The sequence below is a fragment of the Carassius carassius genome, chromosome 15 (assembly GCF_963082965.1).
Source record: "Carassius carassius chromosome 15, fCarCar2.1, whole genome shotgun sequence".
In the NCBI taxonomy this organism is placed as follows: domain Eukaryota; kingdom Metazoa; phylum Chordata; class Actinopteri; order Cypriniformes; family Cyprinidae; genus Carassius; species Carassius carassius.
The window spans coordinates 16182981-16210262 of NC_081769.1; the positions used below are offsets into that span (position 1 = coordinate 16182981).

General features: G+C 36.9%; 1 protein-coding gene across 2 annotated transcripts in view; it reads left to right on the forward strand.

The window, feature by feature from the left end:
* The window catches only part of LOC132158248 (glutamate receptor ionotropic, NMDA 2D), a 79276-nt gene that overhangs the window by 40384 nt on the left and 11610 nt on the right, over positions 1-27282 (forward strand). For both annotated transcript variants that reach the window (XR_009437676.1, XM_059567579.1), the window contains exons 6-13: positions 831-945; positions 12971-13176; positions 15053-15221; positions 20439-20592; positions 22735-22860; positions 23222-23451; positions 25806-25966; positions 26983-27170. Coding sequence is in view for 1 of the 2 variants with exons in the window: in XM_059567579.1 (XP_059423562.1) it covers positions 831-945; positions 12971-13176; positions 15053-15221; positions 20439-20592; positions 22735-22860; positions 23222-23451; positions 25806-25966; positions 26983-27170 (1349 nt within the window). In the remaining variant the exon portion in view is untranslated. The remainder of the gene's footprint in view (positions 1-830; positions 946-12970; positions 13177-15052; positions 15222-20438; positions 20593-22734; positions 22861-23221; positions 23452-25805; positions 25967-26982; positions 27171-27282) is intronic.

Below are 27282 nucleotides of genomic sequence, written 5' to 3' on the forward strand. Positions count from 1 at the left end.
AATTTTAGTTGAATTTCATAAAAATGACATCTGACTTTAGTAGACGAAAGAACTTTGATGAAATTTTCAAACAGTTTATGTCCCTGAAATTGACTATGATGAGATTCTTTGAACAATCAGCATTTTTGTCTCATATTTTCATCAGCAAAATGGTTTAATTCAAATCACTGCATTTCGTTGCGTCTTAATTTTCATTGAAAAATGCTTAAAAGAAATGGACTCACTGAGCAGAAACTCTCAACGTAACCCCATCAGTGTGACTCACACTCATTACACATCAGAAGAGGATTGATGAGGAGAAGCGATTCACCTGTTTAGTGCTGCTGATGTAATTACGGTTTGCTAAATAGGCTTCTACATAATGGTTTTGCATGTATTTATCAAAGAGATCTTTGTAGGAACTGTGTGAGGATTATTCACAAAAGCCTCATAAGAACAGAGCGGAGGAAACTTTGCTCCTTCAAACTTGTTCACCCAGTCAAATTTTTAAATGTGCACACTTCATTTTGCCAAAAGCATATTGGATTTAAGATAAAAAGATTCATTTGAAGCAGTCACAAAGAATGTCACATTTAGGCACCGTTCTGGGTATTTTACTGGTTTAGATTAAGTGCTCGAAATAGAGTGACTGCCTCCTTTGATTCCACTGCTGAAGGAAGTAAAATGGTTACCTTCACCACAGTCTCGCAATCTGACCTAATTAGGATGTTTGTGAAGTGCTCCATGCGAGATTTCCTCTTTGACGTGTCCTCAGAGTCTTTCATACTAATTCTTTCTGGGTCTCTTCCATCTCAACAGACTGTTTCTGCTTTGTTCTCTCTGCTCTGCAGGTATTTCAGTAACATCACGCTCGGTGGGCGGGACTATTCGTTCAATAACGAGGGCTACCTGGCCAATCCCTTTCTGGATGTCATCTCCTACACGCCTGGGAGTGGCTGGGAAGACGTAAGAACTAATCAGAATTCTATTTCTGTTCGTTCTTGTGTAACCGCTGTTATGGATTGGTAATGTCCAGGAAGAAAAGCAGCATTGCAGTAGCCATGCTGAGCACTGCAGTAGGAATGCGCTGGAATGGATTTTGAAAGGGGATCACATATCATTCGAGGTGTCTGTTTATGACACGGACGGCTTTTTGTGCGCTTTTAATTACAAATATGAGCGATTGCAGTACATATTGGGATTTAAAGGTAACGACAGCCCATTGCTCTAATAAAATGTGCGATTTACTTCATCATGATGACTATCGTAATGATGTACTTGCTGTCTAAGAGCTTCAAGTCTAATGTTCCAGTTTGTAGCAGTAAGACATATAGATTGAAAGCAGTTTTAAAATGATATACAACTTGACACTACACTAATTTCGAAAACCATTTCCCATGACAGTCCATGGCAGAAAAACCCATTACAATTAACTCTGAACAATGCATCACATTGAGCAGCAGAGAGAGTGTTTTGGTGTTGACTGTGCACTTCTTCCATACCGCACAGAACTGTTAAAGCCTCAATGATATAAACATATAATTAGGGTTTCAAGAGGATGTACATAATTTACAACTAGCTCATGTTTAAATTTGGCCCTGTTTCTATGCATATCCATGAGACCCACTGTATGTTATTAAGCAAGGCGTTCCAACATTATTAGCTTGCGTTAAGTGAAGAACAATAACCGGAAAATAATTAATTGTGAAATATTTTTAGAAAGCCTCTTTTCCCTCTCCCCCTTCCTTCACTAGTTATGTTTTGTGTTTAGTATGTCTGAGCGGAGAAGGAATAAATAAATAAATGAATTAAAAACTCCCTTAAATTTATTGGCTTCTCGTATATCAGCGTATCGTAGGTACCACATGGGACATTGTGGTTCTTCATTTCTCCCGCAGAGCACTGCTGTCGTGAGACAAAATAACCAATCCCAAACCCAGCTGAGTAAATATAGCCTCGGAGAAAGTCATATACATGAAGGTGCCACTCAAACTAGTGCCTTAAAACAGAATTATTAATATTAAGATGCCACAAAGACAAGCGTAGAGACTGAAAATTGTAATCCCTGGCAGCGCTTGTGTTCCCCACCTCTACAATCTGTTAACAGAGAAAATGACAGCGGATTATGTACTTGGGAGAAATTCTAATTCCTTCGGGCCAAATTCACTGACATTGAGCCATAAGAGCAAAAAAAATTCGATATAGGGTGGGGGATATTTTCTGCTGATCCCCATAGCTTGTGGCAGTCTATATTTATGCGCATTATATACTGAACACAACATAGCTTATAATCAATGGTTTTTCATGCATTGGACCAATGATTGCAGTTCGAGCTGCACCACGTTCTGTTGTGCGACAGGCTCATGTTAACTGGCTCTGGTAGGAGAGTGAAAGGATGCACGGGGATTGTGTTGCCCTGGGCGTCTTGAAAGGTCGAGTGTTGATCGTTTGTTCTGTCGATGTTCTTGTGTAGGCTTTGTTTAGGTGCCGGCGAATGAGTTCCTCCTTGCTGTCTGTTCTACATTTAGTCTATTCTGAAACAGGCCAGTCTTTCATTTCCTTAAAAGCGTTCTTTTCTACTGTATAAAAGGGATCGTTCAACCAAAAATAGAATTCTGTCATCATTTACTTTCACGTCGTTCCAAAACCGAATGATTTTCTTTCTTCAGTTAATCATAAAATGAAATGCTAGACAGTACGTTAATGATGCTCTTTTCTATGGAAAGAAAGTGAATGGTGACTACTGGTGATGTCAAGCTGCAAAAACAAAAGCACCATAGAAGTGTCACAATGGAGGTCCATATAACTCATGCTATGTTTTAAGTCTTCATAAATCTTATCATAGCTCAACCCATGTTCAAGAGAAAATGTAACAAAGCGAGTCAAATTTTTCATATGCATTTTTGATTTGTGGTGTGATTTGTATGGAAATAGATAATAAAAAAAAGATTGTAAGATTCATAGATTGTACCAAAAGGTATTAATGAGATGATAAATTCATACTAGTTAGCCACTGATCCGCCAAAATATAAAATTATTAAAAATAATAAAAATGAGATTGTGTTTGATAGCTTTTTGTGAGGGACAGATCGAAATATAGGTGTACTGACAACATGACAACTGACAACTATAGCCATATCTCTTAGATTCCATTTCTATGATTTTATATTAGAATTTGACATTACAATTGGTTATTAGATATACTGTAAGAACACCACTCATTATTGATTAGTTTAAAATCTGGAGTAAAAAGTCTTCTTGCACCACATTTGAGTAAACATAAATGAGAGTTGTGGCAAATGAGAATATTATTGAAAAAACTGCTAAATCTTGTTCTGTTCCAGACACAAAGGTATTGTATGACTGTGGTTCTCAACCATGGAGCTGGGACTCACCTGGGGGCCTCAGCACAATTCCAAGGGGGTCATAAAATGGCCAAAAATAATTTAAAATAAGACAAAATATGTTTTAAAGAAAGGTAAAAAATGTAGGCTGACATATTTCTTATTATAATTTGTGTAGAGGTAACAAATTATAATAAAACTGTCATAATGAAATAAGAATCATTGTTCTCACAGTATTGGAAAACCCGGATATATGAGGGAATGAAGTGTCATGGAAATTATATATATATATAATAATTGAGTTAGCTCAATTTTAAAAAATACTTTATATATTCAAAATTGCTATTTGTATATAATATAATCATGTAATAATGTACTGAAATGAAAAAATGTTGTCATTATTATTGTGTAAAATTATTTTATAAATTTTTTTATTTTAAAAAATATTACTACTCCTAGTTTCTGTAAATGAAAAAGTTTAAAAACTACAGGTTTGAAATGACATGAGTAAATCTTGAGAGAAGTTTTAGTTTTCTGTAATGGCACACTCTATAAAAGACAGTGGTATTTTGTTGTTTTTTAAATCTGTGCATGGAATAACTCCTAAAAACCCATCAAACGGTGCAACAGTCTGTTAAGGGTTGCATGGTGCTGGTTCTGGCTTTGGCGCCTGCGTCTCATTTGCAGATATGGAGAAAAGTGCTGTTAGAGACATCTGGATGCTTTTGTACATCAAAGTCACAGAGTCTTTGTCATTCACATAAAATATTTAATGGGGCGCCATAATGTACATTTAAAAGGCTTCCACACTGACTATAGGAGGTTTTCAATTTCCAGTTGTTTTAGGAGGGCGCTTTATGAAAACACGACGCTCGCCGTCTTTGTCTTTGCTCCATTTTGTCTCTGGTTGTCGTAAATGCGTTCTAACACGGAATAGACAATGGACATGGATGACTCAACTTCTAGAAGTCGTTGTGCACAAGAAACTTCATGTGACGCCTTCCACATGCAGCATTTATAGCATTTTAACAAACTAACTGCTACAGTGCTTTTGATCCCATTTGTCCGTGCTGTTCTCATAAATCGATACGTATCGGTGGGGAGACGTTTAATAAATGAAATGCCAAGCACATTTCTCCAAACCCTCTTTGTACCTGTCAGGATGTGTGCATGTGTGTTTATGCCGTGTAAATCTGCTAGTGGATTTGTAAGGATCGCAGTGTGGTAAAAGTGGCTCGTTTTATCCTCCTCTCACAGGGACGTTCACAGGGACGGGGGTGTCATGGCAGCATGTTTGTGTTTCACCCTGTGAAAGTATTATCTGTTCCCGGGGGAGACTGTGTTTGATCAGGCCCCTGCTCTACCTCTGCCTGCGTGAGGCTCTGCCCCCTCAGCTTGGGCCCAGATCTCTGCTACTCCGGCTCTTTGTTATGCACCGCAGGATCTCTGGTTCTCCACACATGCTCTCATACTCCTATTTCTGTGGTTTTGTCAGCCCACATTCCGACGTCGAAAAGAGTTAAGACATCTGGCTGCCGCTGACATGGATCGGCCCTGAGAACTACATTTTGGAGGTGGAAGAGAGTAGGAAAGACTCGGTGGGGGAGGGGTGGGGGGATCAGAGAAGAGAGAGGGAGAAACCCAACAGCACGTTCAAACACATTAAAGAGTATTATAAGGACATGACACTAAACACTGTGCATCATTAGCATTTCTATCCCTCAAGCAGCTGAAAAAAGCCACTCGAATCATAAACAGTCCTACCTTGCCTGGCTGTGCTACTTTGTGACATGCCATGCATATTTTATTAAGCTGTTCAGACATCCTTCATACAAGACAGTGTCATCTGTTGAGATGTGTGGCTGGATTTCTTTCCGTGCCGGATTATGTGGTGACGCTGTCTGTCAGATGCAGACACAAGCCAGCAAACTCAACATTCCCTTCCTGTTCCCTTCTCTTCCCGTGGATGGATCTTGGGTTAACAGACTGTGAAGACCTGTTCACACCAAGAACGATTACTATAAAGATAACTACAGGTACCTGTATATTAGCATACACACCAATCCATAATAAAGGTGCAGTTACATTCAGAACATTTTTGGGGGCATTTCAATAGGAATCCATGTGATTGGGTATTTTGCATAAGGGCAAAAGATTTCCCCACTGATTCAAGTTGGTCAAGCAGATTAAATTAACAGGAGGCGGCTTGGTTTGAAAGTTACTTCTTTGTCAGATGTGCCTCATTCAGTGCATCACTACCGGAGAATAGAGGCAATGGATAATGTGACCAAACTTAAAAAAAAAAAATTGCTCACCCAAAAATGTTGTCATTAATTACTCACCCTCATGTTGTTCCAAACTCGTAAGACCTTCATTCATCTTTGGAACACAAATGAATATATTTTTGATGAAATCCAAGATCTTTCTGACCTTGCATAGGCAGTAATGGAACTGACATGTTTAAGGTCCAGAAAGGTAGTAAGCACATTGTTAAAATAGGCCATGTGACATCAGTGGTTAATCCGTAATTATATGAAGCTACGAATATACTTTTTGTGCTCAAAGAAAACAAAAATAACTTTTTTTCTCTTCTGTGTCAGTCTCCGTGGCGCATTCATGAAAGCACCATGATACATATGTGATGCAGAAGCCAGCGTTCTGATGAAGAACCTGGATACACTGCACATTATTTACAAGCCGTAAACACGCATCCAATGACATGGAAGAGAAGAAATTCCAGGTGTGTTCAGTCATTTCAGCGTGCAAAGTTATTAAATTTAGGGTTAATTCAAATCTCCATTTTATTATCTAATCCGGCTCCATTTTATTATGACCTCGAATGTCAATTATTCTTGATCATTTATAAAATAATTTATCTAGACATCTGATTATTCTAGTTATTCTATCAATATTATTGTACTCGTTCATTCGGGTGCTCATGTCGCTCAAAGATATTGCTTCGACCCTTATCATTCTTGTCAGTCTTGGTTATTAGACAGAGGTAATTGGCTAATACTTTAGATGGCTACTCCTATGTGTGCTCATTCAAAAAGTACTTTTAATTAGCCCCCATAGATTTGTGCACACTTGAATAAAGCAACGTTATTTCTAGTCAGAGGTCAGGACCACAACTATAGATATAAGCTGACCAGCATTACTTTCCCTGATAGAAGCTTTGGTATGGTCATGCCATGGCTTCGCCATGCACACTAGAATAATATTACAATAAACAGAGGTTAGGCTAACCCTATTTAGGTTGGTCGAACAACATCCAGGTGACCTAAATGGAAATTCCCTATAAGCCCTTACAATCTAAGTACACTTGAACTAATACCAAGTGTTAGCCGTATCTCTGAAGATGCAGTTGGTCTGCCCTATGCTCCATATCAACTGAATTTAACTCCATTACTAACTTGATGCAGGAAATGCGGTAACAATGATACAACAAAATAAAAACAGAATAAAATCAAATGTAACAATTTATTATCAGTCAGGTAAATATGTATTATGTCAATTACATAGCCAATTCAAAGATATCAAATCATATCAATAAAAACTAAGATAAATCTAAGAGTAGAAGATGCATACATGACCTTAGAAAATACATAGTGTGGAGTGTAGAGACACACACCACACAACAGGCTTTCTGGCTACAGAATCGCCCTATCTTTTTGCAAGATGTCCTTAAAGCCCGGGACACACCAAGCCGACGGTCGGCCATATGCCCTTGTCCGGCTGATGGCGAGCGATGGTTGGGCTAGTTTTGGTGTGTTCCACTTGTTGGCTCTCATCGGGCTCACATTGGCGGCACTTTGTTGAATCGGCGTCAGGGACGATGGGGCCATCAGCGAGAGTTAGAGCTCTGATTGGATGTTCAGTTTAGCAAATGAGTCAGAGAATTAAAGCAAAAGTGATGACAGCATGATAACAGCATGAGCAGCTTAAAATGATTCCAGTTATTAACGTTACTGAGATCAAAATGGTAAGCAAGTGCTGCTTTGTTCATATTTCATATATCTGCATTTATCTCATATATCTTTGTTTTGGTTTCTCCTTTTGAATTACGAATATATACTACTAATAGCTGCTGATATGAATAGCTAGTTCCTCTTAAGCATGCACAGAATGCACATGTTAGTTTGCGGTTGGCTGTAGTCTGTTTGGTGAGTTGCAGCGCAGCTTTTTGGTCCGACGCAAGGCGACAACACTGTTGGCTTTCGCCGCCGCTAGTTCTTTGAAGTCGGCTTGGTGTGTCCTGGCCTTAAGTACTCAGCCCAAGACAAAACATCCCCCGAAATGGAGACAGGAAATAACAATTAGAATTTGTATTGATTAAGCCGAATTAACATCTTTTGGGACAGATGGTAATATACATTGAATGACACACCCTCTGTCTACAGTAATCAAAATATCTCTTAACTCTTTGGATCTGTATTATCTTTTAGTCTACTTTTGTAAGATTGAGGCCATTGTACCACTCGCCCGAGACTGATATGATACCAAACATGACTGTAAATATCACTTGCATTCATGTAGAGCATTATACTATTGACCATTGTGAGTGAAACAAGTGGAGGGAAGATATGTAATGGAAAGGGAAAGGAATAGGATGAAAAGCAACTGATGCATTTGTGAGAGAGGCGTTTTCCCACATTTTCTCTCAGTGGGATTTAGAGACAGATGTAAGGTGTATAAGATGTATACTTCTGCGTCGGAATGCCATAGGATGTGCATCGGTTTTTTCTGTGTTGTTGTCCACATCGACGTGCAGTACACATGCAAACCACGGGCATGTTGCTTGTGTAACCTGCAAACCACTGCAAAAGCTGAAGAAGAAGCAGGTTGTCGGAGAAGCATCAGCAATGACGGCGGCAAATAAATATCAAAGAACAGATCATTTATTTAAAACTACAAAAAAGAGATGACAACAGAACAGCCATAGATGGCATTCTTTCAGTCTCCACAAGGACTTGTGCAATGGCAGAATAACTGTTTGTCGTGGCCAACAAAGTGATGTAATGCTACATTTTATAATAAATAAGATACTTGTTCTTTGCTTTGTTTTATTTTGTTACTTTAAAATATATTAAAGTGCAAAACACAAATCTCAAATGCAAAAAGATATTAATTTTCAAAGTTAAGACTCGCCCCCCTAAAATGGCTCAAACACGCCCCATGTCTACATCACTATGTGGAAATATTTGCTTAATGCTGCCCAAATGTTTGAAATGTTCAAAGCAAAAGCATTTTTATTTGGTTTTCCATAAGTCGATCCATTTAGGAATCTTTCAGATTACAGAACAGAACAGCAACGCATTTTATGAATCTCCATTTTGTGAACCTAGGAGAGGAGGTTATTCTGACTTTGCTACAACAATCTGGCGCTTCTGAATCAGCTACTGTAAGTATGTTTTGTTATTAGTTTAAGTATTTGCTATTGAATGTTTAAATACAGAGTTTTGGCAACAAAACTCTATATGTGTGAGTGTGTGTGTGCTAGCGCATCTGTGAGAGAGAAGAGTGAGAGACGGTCATACAGTGGAGTCAGCTGTCTTAACCGTCCATGGCCTGTATACTGCAAACGCATACGAGCATTATCACTGTGTCTGTCACGCGATTCTGTTCCCCTTTCGAGCTTGAACTGATGGTAAAACTAAGGACATTATTACCTGTCTTTTCATTTATTTTGAAAAAAGAAACTTGCGATTATGGAAAGGGATGTTACATTTCTGATGAGTGTTTGCGGTGTCCGGCCAAACACAATGCACTGGGTCAGTTGGCCAATCAGAGCAGCTTGTCAGAAGGAGGGACAATGGGTTTGAGAGTGATGGAGCATAGAGGACCTACAATAATATACAGTATTTGAAAAATCATGTTTTTTGAACATTAAAGCATGTCAACATATTCTGTTACACCAAATATACAAAATAATGATCTTTAAAAAAGCATCATATGACCCCTTTAATGTTCTTTAAAGCATGAAGATTGAGTGGACAGTATGCCTCATTGTCAATATGTTTATCATTTATTAGCTAGAAAAAAGTTCTAAAAGTGTTTCCAACAATATTGTTTCTATGTTGTTATCCTTATAGTTGTGATGTGGACGCCCCTATTATTTTAAAATTATCATTACGGTTATCACCTTCGGTGTGAATAGAAATTTAAGGTGGAAGAGAGAAAGAAAGCTGACAAATGGACAGTCAAACTGAGCCAAGCAGACAGATTGATGAACAGAGAACGAGACAGGGACCAGGTGAGCCGATGTCACAGAATCTGCTTTTTGTTATTTCCAGTGATCCACCCCGGATGTGTTCGATTTCCGAGCCTTTGTAATACCACAGCCTCAGTTACTGAACATTTTAGAAGTGGAATAACTAGCCCAATGAGACAAGTGCTTGCAGGAATCTAGATGCTGACTGTTGCCATTTCCTGCTCGATTCCTTTCAATTAGATGCCTCTTCCCTGATCCTGTGCTAATATGCAAAGTCTTTTAGCTGCCAGCCGCTGACTGATATCTCAGAGTCATATGCGTGCACATACACAGCTTATGAGAGGTATATTTATTCTCTGTACCACTGAGTAATGTAACATTTTTTAAGATCTTTTGCTGTATCTGAATGGCTCTCGAGGGTTGCTTTGGTGCTGATAGCTGCCACTCTGCTGGTGTGTAGGGGAGAGTCCTACGGCTCAGTGCTGCTAGCAAACTTTGAGTGTTGGCATTGGTATAAGACAGTAATATGTGAAGTGTGTGCTGCTTACAAACTGCTGAGAGGTTGTTGTGTCCTATAGGAATTGTTCTGAAAATTGAAAAATTCTGTCATTTATTTATTCTCCCTCATGTTGTTCCAAAACTGGAAGTTATTTTTTGATGATTGAATCTTCATATTGTCCAAATAATTTTTTAAGTAGATGCACATGACCTTTCTGCTGGTTTGATGTTTTGCCTTAGATATCTGATGTCATGACCTCATTCTATTTGTTTATGAGAAAATTAGATTTAAATTTTAGTTTACTTTTATGGTGCTTTTGTATTGCTTTTTAGCCATTTCGGAGCTTGACAAACCTTGGTCACTGTGATCTGTCATATGAAAAGATCTCTCTGAAGACTCAGATAATTCTTCTTTTGTGGTTTATGGAAATAATAATAGCATACAGGAATGGAATGACGTGAGGGTAAGTAAATAATGACAGAATTTTTCATTTTTAGGTGAAATATGAAACTGAACTGATGCTTTGTATCACAGCTCTTCTTTTATTGTTGTCTCTCCTTATGATACATTTCTTGTGTTATAGCATTTCTCGTTTGTGTTTTTACTTTGGATAAAATTCCAAATTAGTTTTACATCAACTTTTCTCTGACCTGTGAAGCACAACTGCATTTTGTGTTTAAGATGAATAAGAAAATGTATTATTGTAATTCTTCTCCACTTTCTCCTTCTCATTTTCTTTTTTTTTTCTTCTTCTTCATTTCTACTAATAGTAGCACTATTAAAATAAAAAGATTAAATATTAAATTAAATTTGTATTAATTAATATGAATTAGTGCTGTCAATCAATTAAAAAATAACCAGTTTATCACACTTTTTTTTTTAAATGAATCGCGATTAATCCCACATAAAATTACATTTTTTAAATATATTTTTATATTGCAATAATTTCACATTCAATCCTCAAATTAATGTATAAACAACATAAAGACAGTATTTTTTTTATATTTGGTGAAGTGTAAGGTGAGTATCACTGATACCAAAACTACTGATGTCTCTAGGGAATTGTTTTTCCTAATATTTACCATTCAACATTACAGTAAAATTTGGAGAGCCATCAATTTTAACATTTAAGACTTTAAAAAACTTCTAATTAAGTAATCTTAAATCAATGTTTACATAAACCCATTATAATAAAAGTCATATTTACCTGTGCACTTCATCAAGTAAATTAAATATAAATGTATCTTTAAAGCTACAAAAGTTATTGGTTTCCTCTTTTTCTTTTCTTTTGTTCTTTAAATAACAGACATTACAGCAGCTAGGTTATTAGGTTATTTGGCTGCTATGACTTTAAGAGCTGCCGCTGCCAAAATGTGATGCAGATTTGACACGCATGCTTGTAATTTTATTCATGCTTTAATATGAAATGATACAGGCTACAGCATGCGCCATTTTTGTGCATGCAATTAAAGATCACCTGCTACAAGTACAGTACAGTATAACAGCTGACAGGACAGAAAAATTAGTTTTACTAACATACAGTATACACCAGACAACATCTCTTCTGACTCGCAGTTCACTGTTGTTCTGCTGAAGCTTGTTGGACGGCTGGTGCTGAGGTGAAATCTCATGTAGATGTGGTTGTAAAGATGTTAAATAAATGCAATTCTTGATAAGAAAAAAAAGAGACAGAAGCAGCAGTTATGAGTGGGGTGACCAACCCTAGCTTCTCCACTATGTTAATGGCATTAAATATTTTTAACGCCTAAAAAATAAATCGCCTGCATTAACCGGCTGATTTTGACAACACTGATATTAAAACATGCAGATTATAATTTGTATAAAAACGTATTTATATTAATATTATGATTATTAAGAAGTCGTGGCCTAACGGTTAGAGAGTCGGACTTGCAATCGAAAGGTTGTGAGTTTGAGCCTCGGGCCGGCAGGAATTGTAGGTGGGGGGAGTGCATGTACAGTTCTCACTCCACCTTCAATAACATGACTTAGGTGCCCTTGAGCAAGGCATCGAACCCCCAACTGCTCCCCGGGCGCTGCAGCATAAATGGCTGCCCACTGCTCCGGGTGTGCGTTCACAGTGTGTGTGTGTGTTCACTGCTCTGTGTGTGTGTGATGGGTTAAATGCAGAGTGTGAATTCTGAGTATGGGTCACCATACTTGGCTGAATTTCACTTTAAGCTTTTATACAAAGTATAATATACATGTCATTAATCATAGTTTTATTACTATTAATAATAATACATGGAAACAATGCTTAATTGTAAATAACATGCATGCAAAAAGCATGCTTTTTGTTTTGGTATATTTTCTGTGAAGTACTCTGATTCCTACAGTTCTGCGGGACTTTATCTTCTGTATATGGATTATGAGCTCAGTTGTACTGTCATAGCCTATCTTGACACATTTTCCACTTCTGCTGTTTTTTCTCAGGCTCGTAACCTTTTCCTCTGTGGCCCGTCACTTAGCTAAAAATCGGTCTTTTTTTTCTGTAAAGAAAAATCCACTCTTTCCCCAATGAATAAAAAGGGCACAGGACTGTTTTTAGAGAGCCCTCAGCTATAAGCTCACAGAGGAACATAGAGGAGATAGTCTTTCATTTTGCACTATCCTTCCTCACTTTACAGGCTTAACCTGAGAAAAGAAAGCCATTCCTGTCTGTAATCCAGCCTCAATGACTCTATTAGAATAAACCGTTTTAAATAGCTAAAGTTGCTAAAAAGACCTTTGACTTCCATGTATTATTGATTTATGAATTGGATTCATAATGAGAAGTAGTCATGTTTAAACAGCTTTTGTCACGGTCATTATAAGCACAGCCTATTAAATTGATATATCCATTTATTAGCCACATTTCTGCAACTGCAAAGACACAGATGACCTCTGACCCTCGACCATGTACTGTATGTGTGGTCTTAGGTAGGATGGTGGGAGAATGGGGTGTTACGTCTGAGGTACCCTGCTTGGTCTCGATATGGTCCATTCCTGCAGCCGCCCGATGATGCTCAGCACCTGAGGGTTGTGACCCTGGAGGAGCGGCCCTTCGTTATCGTGGAGCTTGCAGACCCTGCCTCTGGAACCTGCATTAGAGACTCTGTGCCATGCAGACGGCCTCTTAATGCCAGGTTAGTACTGATCTGACCACCTCGTCTGCCTTTTATCAAGGCTTTTCTTTATGGGGGAAAAGGAACATTGTTGTAAAATTGTTCCAGTGGATCCCAAGAAACCAAAGTTAAATTAGAAAGTTGTATGTTTGAGGTTAGGAACTAGATTTTCTTCCCTTCACTGGTCTATGACCTTTCAGTGAGACAGCCTTTGCAGTGTCATTCCACATTTTGCTAAATCTTTTGGCTAGTGTTGTCAAAAGTATCAGCCGCAATACCATTCGATACCATTTAAAAAAACATCCATTTTCAACTAAGATTTGAGCACTGTTGAGCAGATTATTAAACAGCGCTGATTGGTCATTGTTTTCACATGCTCAACGTCTGTGATTGGCTTCAATGCTCATCGCTTCATACTCTTCACAGAGCGCACACACAGAATCACACAAGACTGTTGGAAAGCCACGTCTATCAGCGGATCAGTCTATGTGCAGATATATTAGGGATCCGCTGATGGTAAGGGACCCATTTTTTTATTTCAGTAACGAATGGTATTGCGGTCGGCACTTTTGACAACACTACTTCTGTCAGAGATCAAATACAGGTGTTAGAGGAGAAATGCAGTTATGCATCTATTGCAGTCAAATTTATATTAGTAATGCACACCCTCAGACGCCAACACTAAAATCTTTATATTCAATACTTTAAACTAATTTTTTGGTCAAAAGAATAATGTCATAAATTATTTTACATTTGGTGCCGAATTAAATCATTTCAATTAAATTTTTAGTGTTTTGGAAGCATTTTTTTATTATTATTTATTTTATTTTTTATTACTGGCAGCATTTATTACAAGACATTTATTTCAATTGATTTTATTTTATCACAACTTAAATACTATTATTATTAAACCAACATTTTGACCATCAACCCTTATAGTTATTCAAATATATTATGACATCACTTTATTTTGATATTGTTTTCTACAGAGTGTTTTGCAAGCATTGCTTAAATTTGATTTGTTAATTGAAAAGCAATCTATGGCATACCAATGAAGTACTTACAGCAGAAATCGTAATTTGAGGTTGCAAGCATGTCCTGTTTTTTCTTCCTCCAAAGAGTTCCTTTCGGAAGCTTTGATCAGCTTCCTCCGGTCATTTGTCACATTCTTTCAATTAAGTCTTTATCTCTGTGTATCTTTTTTCCTCCCCAGCATATCACTATGAAGTTCCAGGGGCTATACTCACCTGCCTTCGCTTTGCAATCGATCACTCGTTTCCTCTCTCTTTTTTTCTCGCTTCCCCTCTCATTTTGGCTTTGCCTTGTGGTGATCTCTGTTCATACTTAGCCATCATGTTGCTTGTCAATCTGCTTGAGCTCTTACCTGTACACGTTTCTCTGCAGATACTGCTTCGCTGCTTCCACACCAGAAATATGGATGCCTGTGTTTCATCTAATTATATAATTTTAGCTATATCACAGAAAATGTACCAAGACAGTATACTCCCGAAAAAACTTGACTTTCCCATTCTTGTGTATTTGTTTATTTCACATTCCCTCTGTAACTCTCAGTCCTTTTGGTAACACTATTTCTCTTGTTTTCTGTCTTCAGGTGTATACTGTGTGTGTGTGTGTGTGTGTGTGTGTGTGTGTGTGTGTGTAACACTCACATTTTAAAATATATAGTAAAATATTATTACAAATTAAAACAAAAAGTTCTTTTTTAATTATTATATTATATTATATTATATTATATTATATTATATTATATTATATTATATTATATTATATTATATTATATTATATTATATTATATTATATTATATTATATTATATTATATTGATTTTATTGGCACACGCAATGACACATAACTAAGCACTTTCTCTCTGATTACAGTACAATTCAGGAAGGGGTGGCACCCATGAAACAGTGCTGCAAGGGATTCTGCATTGACATCCTTAAGCGACTGGCCAAAATTGTCGGCTTCACCTATGACCTCTACTTGGTGACCAATGGGAAACATGGGAAAAAGATTGATGGAGTTTGGAACGGGATGGTGGGAGAGGTGAGGGAAGCTTTTTGTGTCTTTCCCCTAATTTAAACCGGCCGAGCTTGTTGTGTTCCCATCAGTGCCTCTCCTTATTCACTGGGCTGATGAGGTCAGCAATATCACTGAGAAGACTTCACTTACATATGTAAATTCAGGCATTAGGTGGAGAGAGGACTACAGATTAAAGGCAAGGCTGCTATCCCTTTAGTATCAGTAGTCATGATGATCAAACACTGTGATTATGGGATAGTTAAGGTCTTGGTCCAGTGTTTTTGAAGAAGTTGCAGTAAGGAATCAACGTGAGCTTATAACATATGTCCATGTTCAATTGAAGGAAGTGGATGTGTGACACTCAAAGTCTTACCCAGGGGTTTCAACACTAAGGCAGGGGTTTGTAAACCTTTTCATGCCAAGGACCTTCAAAAATTTTGCTTTCCTTGAGAGGGACCCCATCCCTAAAATGTAAAAGCAGTTATACTGTATTTTCAGGCATAAAGACTCATTTGCATAAAGACTCAAAATAGATTAAAATATTAAAATATCTGAAAAAACATTTATAAGCAATAATAACATTTATTTTAATTATATTTAAAATGAAAGTAACAAAAAAATTTATTTCTATATATTCTTTTTTCTACCAGTACAATTAGATTTCAAATAGCATAAATATTGTTCCAGAGCAACTTTAGACTCCATACTGCCATTAAACCCTCAGTGAGCAAGGTAAAGGTCACAAAAGGCAGGAAATATTCCTAAGAAAGTTACAAGAAGAAATATTTGTTTACCACAAACCTATACGCAGGTTTTCTTTTCATTTGTAACTATTAAAAATTATAGCTATATAATATTATTAAAAAAACAGACTGTAAATTTGTGAAATATTATTACAATTTAAAATAACTTTAAAACTTCTAGTTTAAAATGTGATTTATGTCTGTGATGGCAAAGCAAAAATTTTTAACGACCGGTCTTCAGTGTAACATGATCCTTCCTTCTTTATTTATTATTAGTGTTGAAAACAGCTGTGCTGCTTAACACATTGTTTTCAGGATGAATAGAAAGGTCAATAGAACAGCATTTATTTGAAACCAATTGTTTTATAGCATTGTAAAAATCTTTACTGTCATTTTTGACCATCTTAATGCATCCTTGCTGAATGGAAGTGTTAATTTCTTCTTCAAAAAAAGAAATCTTACTGACCCAAAACTTGATTTTTTTTGTTTTATTTTAATTAAATTATTTTGTTTAATGATCTTAATGAAAGTTAAGGGTTTGCTGAAGATATCAAAGTTTTTTTTTTGTTTGTTTTTTTTAAACCCCTGCTCTTTGTAAAGAGTTTGACCATGTAATTCCAGTACAGTGCGTGATGTAACAGAGAAGTCACTTGTTGCCCTGTTTGATGACTAAATTCCCACCAGTATCAGCCAGCCTCCAGGAATACTGAAACACTCTGAAACCTTTTAACACAGCGCCAAGGGAATCGGCTAATGGGTCGCACGCACATACAAAGAGGTATCCAAGACAGAGGCCTGAAACCAGCCAAAAACGAGTTGTGAATGGCAGACAGGAGGGTTGTTGTTTTGAGAGCGAGACCCTGCTGTGGCGCTCACATCCTGGAGTGATGCCTGTTCGAGACAGTTGCTAGGGAATGGAGACAGCTCTTTTCAACGTCTCATTTCCATTCTTCGGCTCTTATTATTTCTCACGGTATCCTATGCATTGTTTTTCCCTTCTCACTGCTCCTCGGTTTTCAGCATATCGCTTTTTCTGTGACCACGTCATTTTCTTTTTCTCAGTCTTTTCCTTTCCCTCTCTCTCGCTCGCTTTTGGTCTCTTCACTGCATATTTTGATGCTCAGCCAATCAGCTGTCAGCACGGCCCCTGTAGGCGCAGTGCTTAGGGTTATTTTCTCAGGCTGCAAGTGTGTGTGTGTGTGTGCGTGAACAGCTTTGATCTTCTATCTACGACAGGTCCACATTTCCCCTGTGCGGCATGCCGGCCTGCAGCAGGACTGGGGCTGCGGCGCGCTCACGAGGAAACAACTTCATCGATGTTCTTTCCACAGTCTCTGCAGACCAAGAAAACGTGCAGGCTCAATAGCAACAAGGATGCACTAGCTCTCGCTGCACACTGGAAATTATACTACCTAAACAATCCCTTCTCCCCCACACACACACAGGCAGGTGCGTGTCTTTTTGGAATCAATGCAGCGTTCAAGCTGTCAGAGGAGATTTGGGAAAGCTTGTAACCTGCATGACTTTAGGCAGTGACTCAACTCTGCACCGTCACCATAAATCCCGTTCCTCTGCATCACAAGCTTTTCACACCATTCAGGAATATAAAACAGAATGCAAAGTGAGAAAAGAGCTGCACTGGAAAGTAAAGATGTTAATGTTGTCCCTCCTTTTTGGTATTCCTAGGCATGCTTTCTCTCTGTATGGGGTTTACTGTCTCGAGATGGATAACCTGCCTCCTGTAGCGTCTATGTTTGCAGGCTTCTTACTACACTATCTGCCCGGCCAAATTATGGATACTGGAATGCAGCCAGTACGTGGATTGAATATTAATTAGAGATAGAGGTTCTCTGAATTTGCAGATAGGCCACCTGTTACTCACCACATATGGCTCCTGTGTTCAGGCAAAATGCTGAGGACTCACCTCCATATCACCAGTTCTTTGACTGTCTAGGTTTGGTGCACAGTGAATGCTTTGATCAGTAAAGTGTAGAGGAAATTCTGTTAGGGCCGTAGTCTAGCGATTGAGCCGTGGTGCTCATGCGGGCAACACGAGTTTGATTCATCTTCGTGTCAATTCCTGAGCTCGTTCCACTCTTTTCTCCCTAATGTTTCATGGCCTCTTTCCAGTGGCATTGCTGGTGCTTCTTCACATCAAGTAAAAAAAGTGCACCTTTATTTTTTAAGGGGCCTGGGGGTAGAGTTCAAAGAACCAAAGTGTTCAATTCTGGCCATTTTTGTTTTAGCAGCAGTTTTACATTTTATGTAGCACTGTTATGTGGCATTAAAGTAGCTACAGGTTACAGATGATCATTAGTTCAGTTTCTTATTTGCATAATTCTAACCTGCAAATATTTGTACCCTATCTATGATCCGGAAAATGGAAACTAAATAAATTCTGTAGTTTACTTTTTAAATACTGGCGATCAATCATTCTACATTTATTCACAGCATGTTGAGAGACCTTTGGCTTCCTAAACTTTAATATAGGCCTTGTGATTATTACAATAATTAATTACTCGTCTGATTATTCGGTCACATAAAAAGTTCTTTATTTTTTTAAATTTATTTTTTTAAACATGTTATTCCACAAATGTATGAAAAACTAATATAACTCTATAAATGGCCATGCTGTATATACTGTGCTGAAAAAAGGTTAAAAATATACACTAGCCTTCAAAAGTTTGTTTTCTCTAATCACGTAGGCTACATTTATTTGATAAAAAATGCAGTATAGCAAAATATTGCAAAATATTATTTATTTTTTTATAAATAAAATTTAAAAGAACAGTTTTGTCTTCAGTGTCACATTATCATATGTCAGATATCATTGCTAATATATGTTGAAATATGCTGATTTTGGTTCTCAAGAAACATTTATTATGTTCAAGAAACACAATTATCTGATAAGTGAATAAATGTATTATCAATGTTAAAAACAGCTGAGCTGCTTGATATTTTTGTGGAACCTATTTTTTTCCAAGGGTTCTATGATAATTATAAAATTCTAAATAACGGAATTTATTTGAAATATAATTTTTTTTGTAATAATGTAAAATAATTTGTGTTCCCTTTTGATAAATTTAATGCATCCTTGCTTAATACAATTAATAATTAATTTAAAAGAAAAAAAAATTACTGACCCAAACTTTTGAATGGTAGTGTACAGTACATATAAAAAAGTTAACTTTTTTTGCAGTTTGAAGTAGCATGACTGCTGTTAAATAACTAAATTATATATAATAAACATACACAAAACCAGTGTAATCTTTAATCAACATCTGAACATTTATTTCCACTCTGGAATGGCATTCCTTCTCTGATGACGTCAGTTTGACGGCTTGGGCAGAATATCCTTAAAACACACTGTAATGAATTAAACTTCCTAATCGTCGGGAAGAAGGAGGCGGGGACCGGCGGACAATCAAATAACATTTAATAATTCAAAAATAAACACAAAACAGCGTACCAGCCCCTCACGGACGACTGGTGCGCACAAAATAAAACCAAAACCTAAAATAACGCCCAGGCCTGGTCCTCTCTCGTCCTTCATTGTCGTCGCTCCAGTTTTATATCCTTCCATCTCCTCCGTGGGCCTCGAGACCGGTGGGTCGAACAGGTGTAGCTCATCTCCAATCACTCCACCGGCCTCGCTCCCATGTCCCTCGGCCCCGCCCCACTCGTCACACACACCTCTCCAACCATTAGGTTGCTATGAAAGAGACAGAGAGGAGGAGCACAAAAATAAAACCAAGCCCTCTATTCAACATTCCGTTTCAGCTGGAAATACGTTGCTACACTGAAATAAAATCGGCAGCAACTTCTGGTTTACGTGGACTTTAAACACTTCGAAGATGGTTGATCATGTAGTTTTCTTTATATAGTTTTCTGGTTGAGCATGCATTATGGATCATAATCTTGATCCATAAAGCATTTTTCATGTCAGAGCTGTGGCACAGAGGGTAGTTGTTCCAGACAAATGCATTCCTGTTGCGCTCATGGGGACCTGGGTTCGAGTCATGTCCCAGTGCCCCACTCTCTTCCTGTACTTCTTTGTTGCTTCTTCCCCATCCTATTAAATATAGGGATTGCAATAGCTACTCATTCAGACATTAGCATATTTTAGCTTGGTAGCTAGCTACCTTTCAGTCTCTCATTTCTGTGCAAATTACAGTGGCCACATGATCTCAGGGCAAACCTAAGGTTCCCTAGAAGATCTAAATTAAGGAAATGTACACCTCGACTAGCCTGTGATGTTTTGGATGTGATCAAATCCATTGAGTAGTCTATCATGTTTCTTAGGTCGGTATACGGTAATTGTATCCCTTGTTAAACAAGGATTAATCAGTAAAAGTTTACTGGGGCAAAGCATAATTTTACTAGGTCTAATGCTCCTGTAAAATGAGTCCCTATAAATCCTGTAAATAAAACCTTCCTGCTACTAATAAAAGTGGCAAAAGGGCAAAAATACAATCTTCCACTTCCTCCTGTTCACTAGGTTGTGTACAAGCGGGCAGACATGGCGATCGGCTCTCTCACAATCAACGAGGAGAGGTCAGAGGTTGTGGACTTCTCTGTGCCCTTCGTGGAAACAGGCATCAGCGTCATGGTCTCTCGCAGTAACGGAACCGTCTCTCCCTCTGCTTTTCTTGGTGAGTTTGAGTCTCTTGCGGGCCGTAATGCTTCATCATATTTGACTTTAATCAGTCTCTGCTGCATGTGATTATGATGTATGACTTTCCAGGTACTGGTGCGTATCATTTCAGAGCTCATCAATCAGACTTACAGTTCCCTTTCAAAACAAACTATTTATCACATTTCAGTGAGAAGCACTAAATCAACATTTTTCAAACAAACTCTGTACATTTATTTTATTTTAATTTATAATTTATTTTACATTTTATTTTACTTCAGAGCATGGCACTAGCTGCATCAAATTCATGACTTCAATTCCTAGAGACTGCATGAACATATACAAATACTGTACATTGAAGTTAGGGCTGTGCAATTAATCGAAATACATTTTTTATTTTGATTTCGGCTTCCAACTATTATGAAAATGCAATAATCGAGACAAAATGATTAATGTGCCCCATTCCATCCCTTTCCAGTAAGTGTGGCACTCCTCCTTTTAAAAGCCCAAACTTAACATGCAAATCAGTAAAATCATGTAACGTGATTTTCGCAAAATGGGACGTGCTTGATTTATGAATGTTTATAAGATTTGTTAATGTTTCTAAAAGTGTGAAAAAGAACTTGTGATGATCTCTGCATGCGCTCTGACATGAAGCAGCAGCACAGACATGTAAAGTCAACTTTCAGCATAAACTGCATGCTTAAACAGTCAAATACACGCAAAAACGTATCTGGGTGATTATTCATATAAACACTCGTCAGTTATGTCTTAAGTGAATGTAAACAGTTGAGAATGAAAATACAGTATGTGTGTAACAGTATATTGGATCCTTGCAGCTCTTAAAGCAACAGCGGGTAATATTCCTTTTGTCATATCAAACAACAAAAGACAGAGAAAACCACTCTCTGCTGTTAACTGAAGGACTTTTGTGACTTTAATGAGAAACAGAGCACGTTTAATTCTTACATTTAAAGATTATGCTGTTAAATTTTCATTAGATTATTTAATTGCTGTAGTATGCTGTAAGCTGAAAAATAAAAATCTCAAAGCACTGTTTGTTTCATTTTTATCATTTTTTCTATTGTTTTTGACCTTGCTTTTTGTTTTTATTGTATAACTGAAAGTTAAATTATTTTCATTAATTTTTGAGGACTTTTATCACTAATATAACGTTTTGTTCATGACCCACTAATAAATGTGTTAAAGGTGCCATTATTATTATTATGATTTTTGCCATAACTGAGCAGCCCTAATTGAAGCTACATTTAAGTCGCTTTGAATAGTCGCTAGTAAAAGTCTTTTGAAGTGTCTGCCAAATGTCAAGTTTTGTTTTGTTTTGTTTTACTTTAAAATGCTTTTTTAATACAGGTGTAAGCCAGCTGTAAATGTGTTTTGTTTTATTTTGTTTTGAGCATAGCACTAGCAAAGTCAAAGTCATGGGACCAATTTCCCAAAAAAATATATACGGCACTTTGAACATTTTATTTTATTTTATTTTATTTTATTTTATTTTATTTTATTTTATTTTATTTTATTTTATTTTATTTTATTTTATTTTATTTTATTTTATTTTATTTTATTTTATTTTATTTTATTTTATTTTATTTTATTTTATTTTATTTTATTTTATTTTATTTTATTTTATTTTATTTTATTTTATTTTATTTTATTTTATTTTATTTTATTTTATTTTATTTTATTTTATTTTATTTTATTTTAAATAGCATAGCACTGGCAATATCAAGGATGCATGACCGGATAAAAATATATACCTTAAAATGCAATTAAAGTTGTTTTTAATATAGGTGTCTGCCACATGTAAATGTGTTTTGATTTGTTTTCGTTTTTTGTTTTGCATGTCACTAGCAACAATCATGAGTTCAGTTCCCAGAAAATGCATGAACAAATAAAAATGTATTATTTTGGCAAATATAATGGCATTTTAAATTAATAGTTAAGTTAAAAAGTTAATTTAATTTAACATAATTTAGTCATTTCCAAAGGTCACCTCCAGTTCTAATGGTTGCCAAACCCCTGGTATTAATTTTTGCTCTGTTGTGTACAAACCAAGTAAACAAACAAACAAAACAGAAAAACAGTAATACTAATGGTTCTGATTTCTCTCTGTCCTCTCCTCTTTCTCTGTGCCCTCTCTCAGAGCCGTACAGCCCTGCTGTGTGGGTGATGATGTTTGTAATGTGCCTGACTGTGGTGGCAGTGACGGTTTTCATCTTTGAGTTTTTCAGTCCAGTGGGGTACAACCGTAGCCTTCAGAGTGGCAAGAGTGAGTCCAATTTGCTCTTAGTCCTGCATTTAACCTTTTAATAAGGTCAAACTTTGGTAGTTTCAAGTGTTATTTGAATGGACAGAAATGTGCAGAGTTGCTTGTGACTGAGTTTATTCAGGAATCCTAATGGCTGAGTTCACCTCTGTTCTTTATCGGCCTGGACATGGGTTTGATATTTGTGGTGCAGGCAGTTTCGCAGACACTCATGTATAATAAAGGACTGCAGACTTGTTCTCTGTATACCTCTCCTTCCTCTGCTCTCTTCTTTATCCTCTGGCACCAGCCTTAAAGTGCCTTTAAGATTCAAGTCAGTGCTAAAAGTCTTTCTTTCTCTGTTTCACTTGCTCTTCTCTGTCAGAGGCCAGAGGTTCTAAGTTCACAATAGGGAAGTCAATCTGGCTTCTTTGGGCTCTGGTCTTTAATAACTCCGTTCCAGTGGAGAACCCCAAAGGAACCACTAGCAAGATCATGGTTCTTGTCTGGGCTTTCTTTGCTGTCATCTTCCTGGCCAGCTACACTGCCAACCTGGCTGCCTTCATGATCCAAGAGGAATACATTGACACGGTGTCTGGCCTCAGTGATAAAAAGGTAAGGGAATAGGTGTTTCAGGGCTTCTGTAGATGCAGAGAAAACTTGTGTTTATCAGTACGTGTAGATGGGCAAACGGTATACATTTTTCATAATTTGTGATGTTGTGCTGACATGGATTTCGGGATCAAATATATTCTTGACTTCTTCCATATATAAGACTACAGAGACTAGATTGGGACTGGAAATATTTGAGATTGACAGTAGTTTAATTCAGGGCTCCGAACCGGTTCAAGTAATGAAACGAACAAAATTTTGACAGGAAAAGAAACAGAAACTAAATCAAATTGTATAGTTCTGAACAGAATCGAAAATTTGAAATGGCCATTAACCAGGTCTTAATGTTATTTCATCATTTCATTCAATATTTGAAATTTGCTGTCAACCAATCAGGAATTCAGACATAGAGATGTGACTCTGACGCATTAGACGTGAGAAATGCTCACGCACAGCTGTAAATTCATCATAGGTAAGTCACAATGGCAATGCATTAGAGCTTATCTGAGGACAGTGTAAGAATGATTTGACAGATCACATGCACCTGCAGCGCTTCTGTGAACGGAGAAAACAGTATAAAACTATATGCTTACCTAAAAAGAATAGCCTATATTGGCCTACACAAAATGTATTTCACTTAAATCATTGACAGATTAACCAAAGAAAAGATTTTCTTATTTTAGATTTATTGTGTTAAAGTTCACGGAAAGGAGAACGGACAGCAGAAAATAGTTTTCTTTTGTTTTGCAAAAGCTTTATTGTTTTATTTATTTAGCAAATCTTGACAGTTTTAAATGATGTTTTGCTGATGTCTGTATAACCAGCCAGCGTTGGTATGACCAGATCACGCCAGCGCTTCACGCGCACAAAGTGTATTTTCAGACATTGCAGCATGTTCATTATAAAAAATCAAATACATAATAAATATTATTTAACATACAGATACGTTGCGAATATGGAAAATGTGGATTTGTACCAGTCAAGGGTAGGCATCAGTTTCACCTTAAATTAATTTGTTTTTGGATTGATTTGGAATTGTTGTGGAGAGTAGGGAACAAATACCTGTGTTTATCATAGATAGCCTATTATATGGTAAACCATATATGTGGTGTTTATAATGTTTGTAAACATTTTGCTTTACTGGCATTTTAGCACCTTATTTGTGAATTATTTCTGAAGCCTACGCGACTTAGGGTTTTTTTCCCCCTCTCAGATCGCAATATGAGAAGCATTTTTTTTAACAATGCAGTCTTTAATGTCTTTAAAGTGTTAACAGATTTTTTTTGTTTAGTAGCCTATAATTTGGCCAAAATCTAGAAAGGATGATGCTATATTGGCTGTGAATAAGTGCAGTGGGTTAAGATACCAGATCTCTTCCTGTTTTCGTTTTCTTTCTTTTTTTCACTTTTTTTTTTTTTGAGTAGAAAATGCTGTACAGTATTATTATTATTATTATTATTATTAGGCTATTACTGTAATCACTATTATAGGCAAAGAAAAAGTAGAAAAAAATAGCTTTAATAACCAGTATTTTTTCTAGGCAAACTGGTTTCAGAACGATAATAATTCAGAGGAATGCATGAACAGAAACATTAAAATCGATTCTGCTCTGAGTGAACCAATTAAATTTAAAAAAAAAAAATTTCAAGACCAAATTGGCTACTAAGTGGATGAACAGCATGAAGTAGCGTTTTTCTCACTATTTGTCTTTTGAAGTACTGGATGCTATTATGTTGCATTTCATATGTAATTAAGTATGTATCTGTGAGATCAGTAATTTGGCATTCTAGCATGAAAATGTTCCTTTGCCTTTTGCGCTCAGTGTTGACCTCGAAGAATCTGGAAGGATATTTGGAGTAAAAAAAAATCACTGTTTTGCTGTCATGCCAAATGAATGTACTTTTGTACACCAAATGAAATGTATTTGTGTTTCCATTGTGTTTGTGTCATTTTCAGAAAAGAAGCTACATCAAATCTGGATACTTAGAGCCATTTAACTTTTGTTGGTTCTTTTTTTCTAAGTGCCTCGTGTTCATTTTGTAATCCCTTTTTAAATGGAAATAGTTTCCCCCATCTGCTTCACTATTGTTCTCTTTTGTTAAAAGCAGAATGAACACAATGTGCATGTCAGCACTGCTGCTTTGTATATTGTTCTGTGTTTATGATGTATTATACTTGGTTTTGACAGCTGCAGTAGCTCTAGACTCTTTCTAACATACATTCACCGTCCCATGTCATTCATGTTGAAGCTTACAGTATTTTTCATCTTTCTCTATTGTTAGTCCTCTAATTACTTTGAAAAAACAAATGCAACATCAATTTCAATCACTGTTTCAAACTGTGTTCCCCTCTCTTAGTTTCAGCACCCCACAGAGCAGTACCCCCCTCTGAAATTTGGAACAGTCCCTAACGGAAGCACAGAGAAAAACATCCGCAGTAACTATCCAGACATGCACCAGTATATGATCAAATACAACCAGAAAAGTGTGGAGGATGCCATCTCTCACCTCAAGTCTGGGTCTGTGCTGGCTTTCTTACTCTCACTGACTTCCTATATCGTTTCTCATGCAGTTTTGAATTTCGTTTTGTTTTGTATTATGCTTTTTAGTTTTAATGGTGCATAGATCATACTTTTTGTAATTTAGAAAATTATCACATGGTTTTTCAGCATTTAAAATCACCAACTTCCTTGACTTTTTTCAGCTAAGCAATAATATGAAAAATAAAGTGAAATTTTTAAATAATTATGTTTAGATTTGATTTGCATTGCTTGTAAAGCACATTTATAGTTCAAGGGAACAAGTGATAGTGATTGCTAAGGTCTTTTTTGCCACTAAAGCTATATAATATATGTTGTAGTATATAATACTTGAGTCAAGACAAACAAAATGTCTATCTTATATTTAATTTATTTTGGCCCAGTTTGCTCAAAACTCTATAACAACAAAATGTCAGATTTTTATAAAATTAAAATTGTCCTGAAAAAACTGGAAAAAGTTTTATATCTTGAAAAAAAAATGTAATTAAACAACTTGCTGCTTGAATCTATATTTTCAGTTTAGCATTCATTCCTTTGCTGGCTCATTTATGCAGTTTTTCAATTAACGGAAACACTTGTGTTTATTTCGTTTCTGTTTCTGTCTCTGTAATAGTTTTCATAACAACAATAATAACTTTGTTTCCAACATGTTATCTAACATCTCTTGCTCTTCCACTCTCTTCCTTACACCTCCCAGCCCCACGTTGCTCTGGCAAACAGGAGTTCCTCTACGATGTGTTTGCACTTTTTCCCCTTCTCCCACACTTCTTCTCTCAACCCTGTACACATCACACACTCTTCCTCTATTTATCATGAGTTGTTAACCCACGCCATAGTTTTCCTGAGCCTGTCATTTCCTTTCCATTTTTAGCAAAAGTGATAATATAATGCGGGCACACGACAAATTTCCTCTCTGCTCTCTTTCTGTCTGTCACCCTACTCCATCTCACGCTCTGTCTCCCCTGAATCCTATTCTTCCTTCCCTGTGTTTGCAGTAAACTGGATGCATTAATCTATGATGCGGCTGTGTTAAACTACATGGCCCGTAAAGATGAAGGCTGTAAAGTAATGACCATCGGCTCAGGGAAAGTATTCGCCACGACTGGTTATGGCATCGCCCTGATCAAGAACTCCCGCTGGAAACGGCCATTGGACCTGGCCTTACTGCAGCTGGTGGGCGACGGTGAGAGTCTGAAGGTTATGCAAAATCAAAGTGCTAAAATTAGGGGAATGTATATTAGTGCATTTATGCTGTTGGGCTGGAGAAGATAAAAGCCTTTGGGAGATTAAAGTCT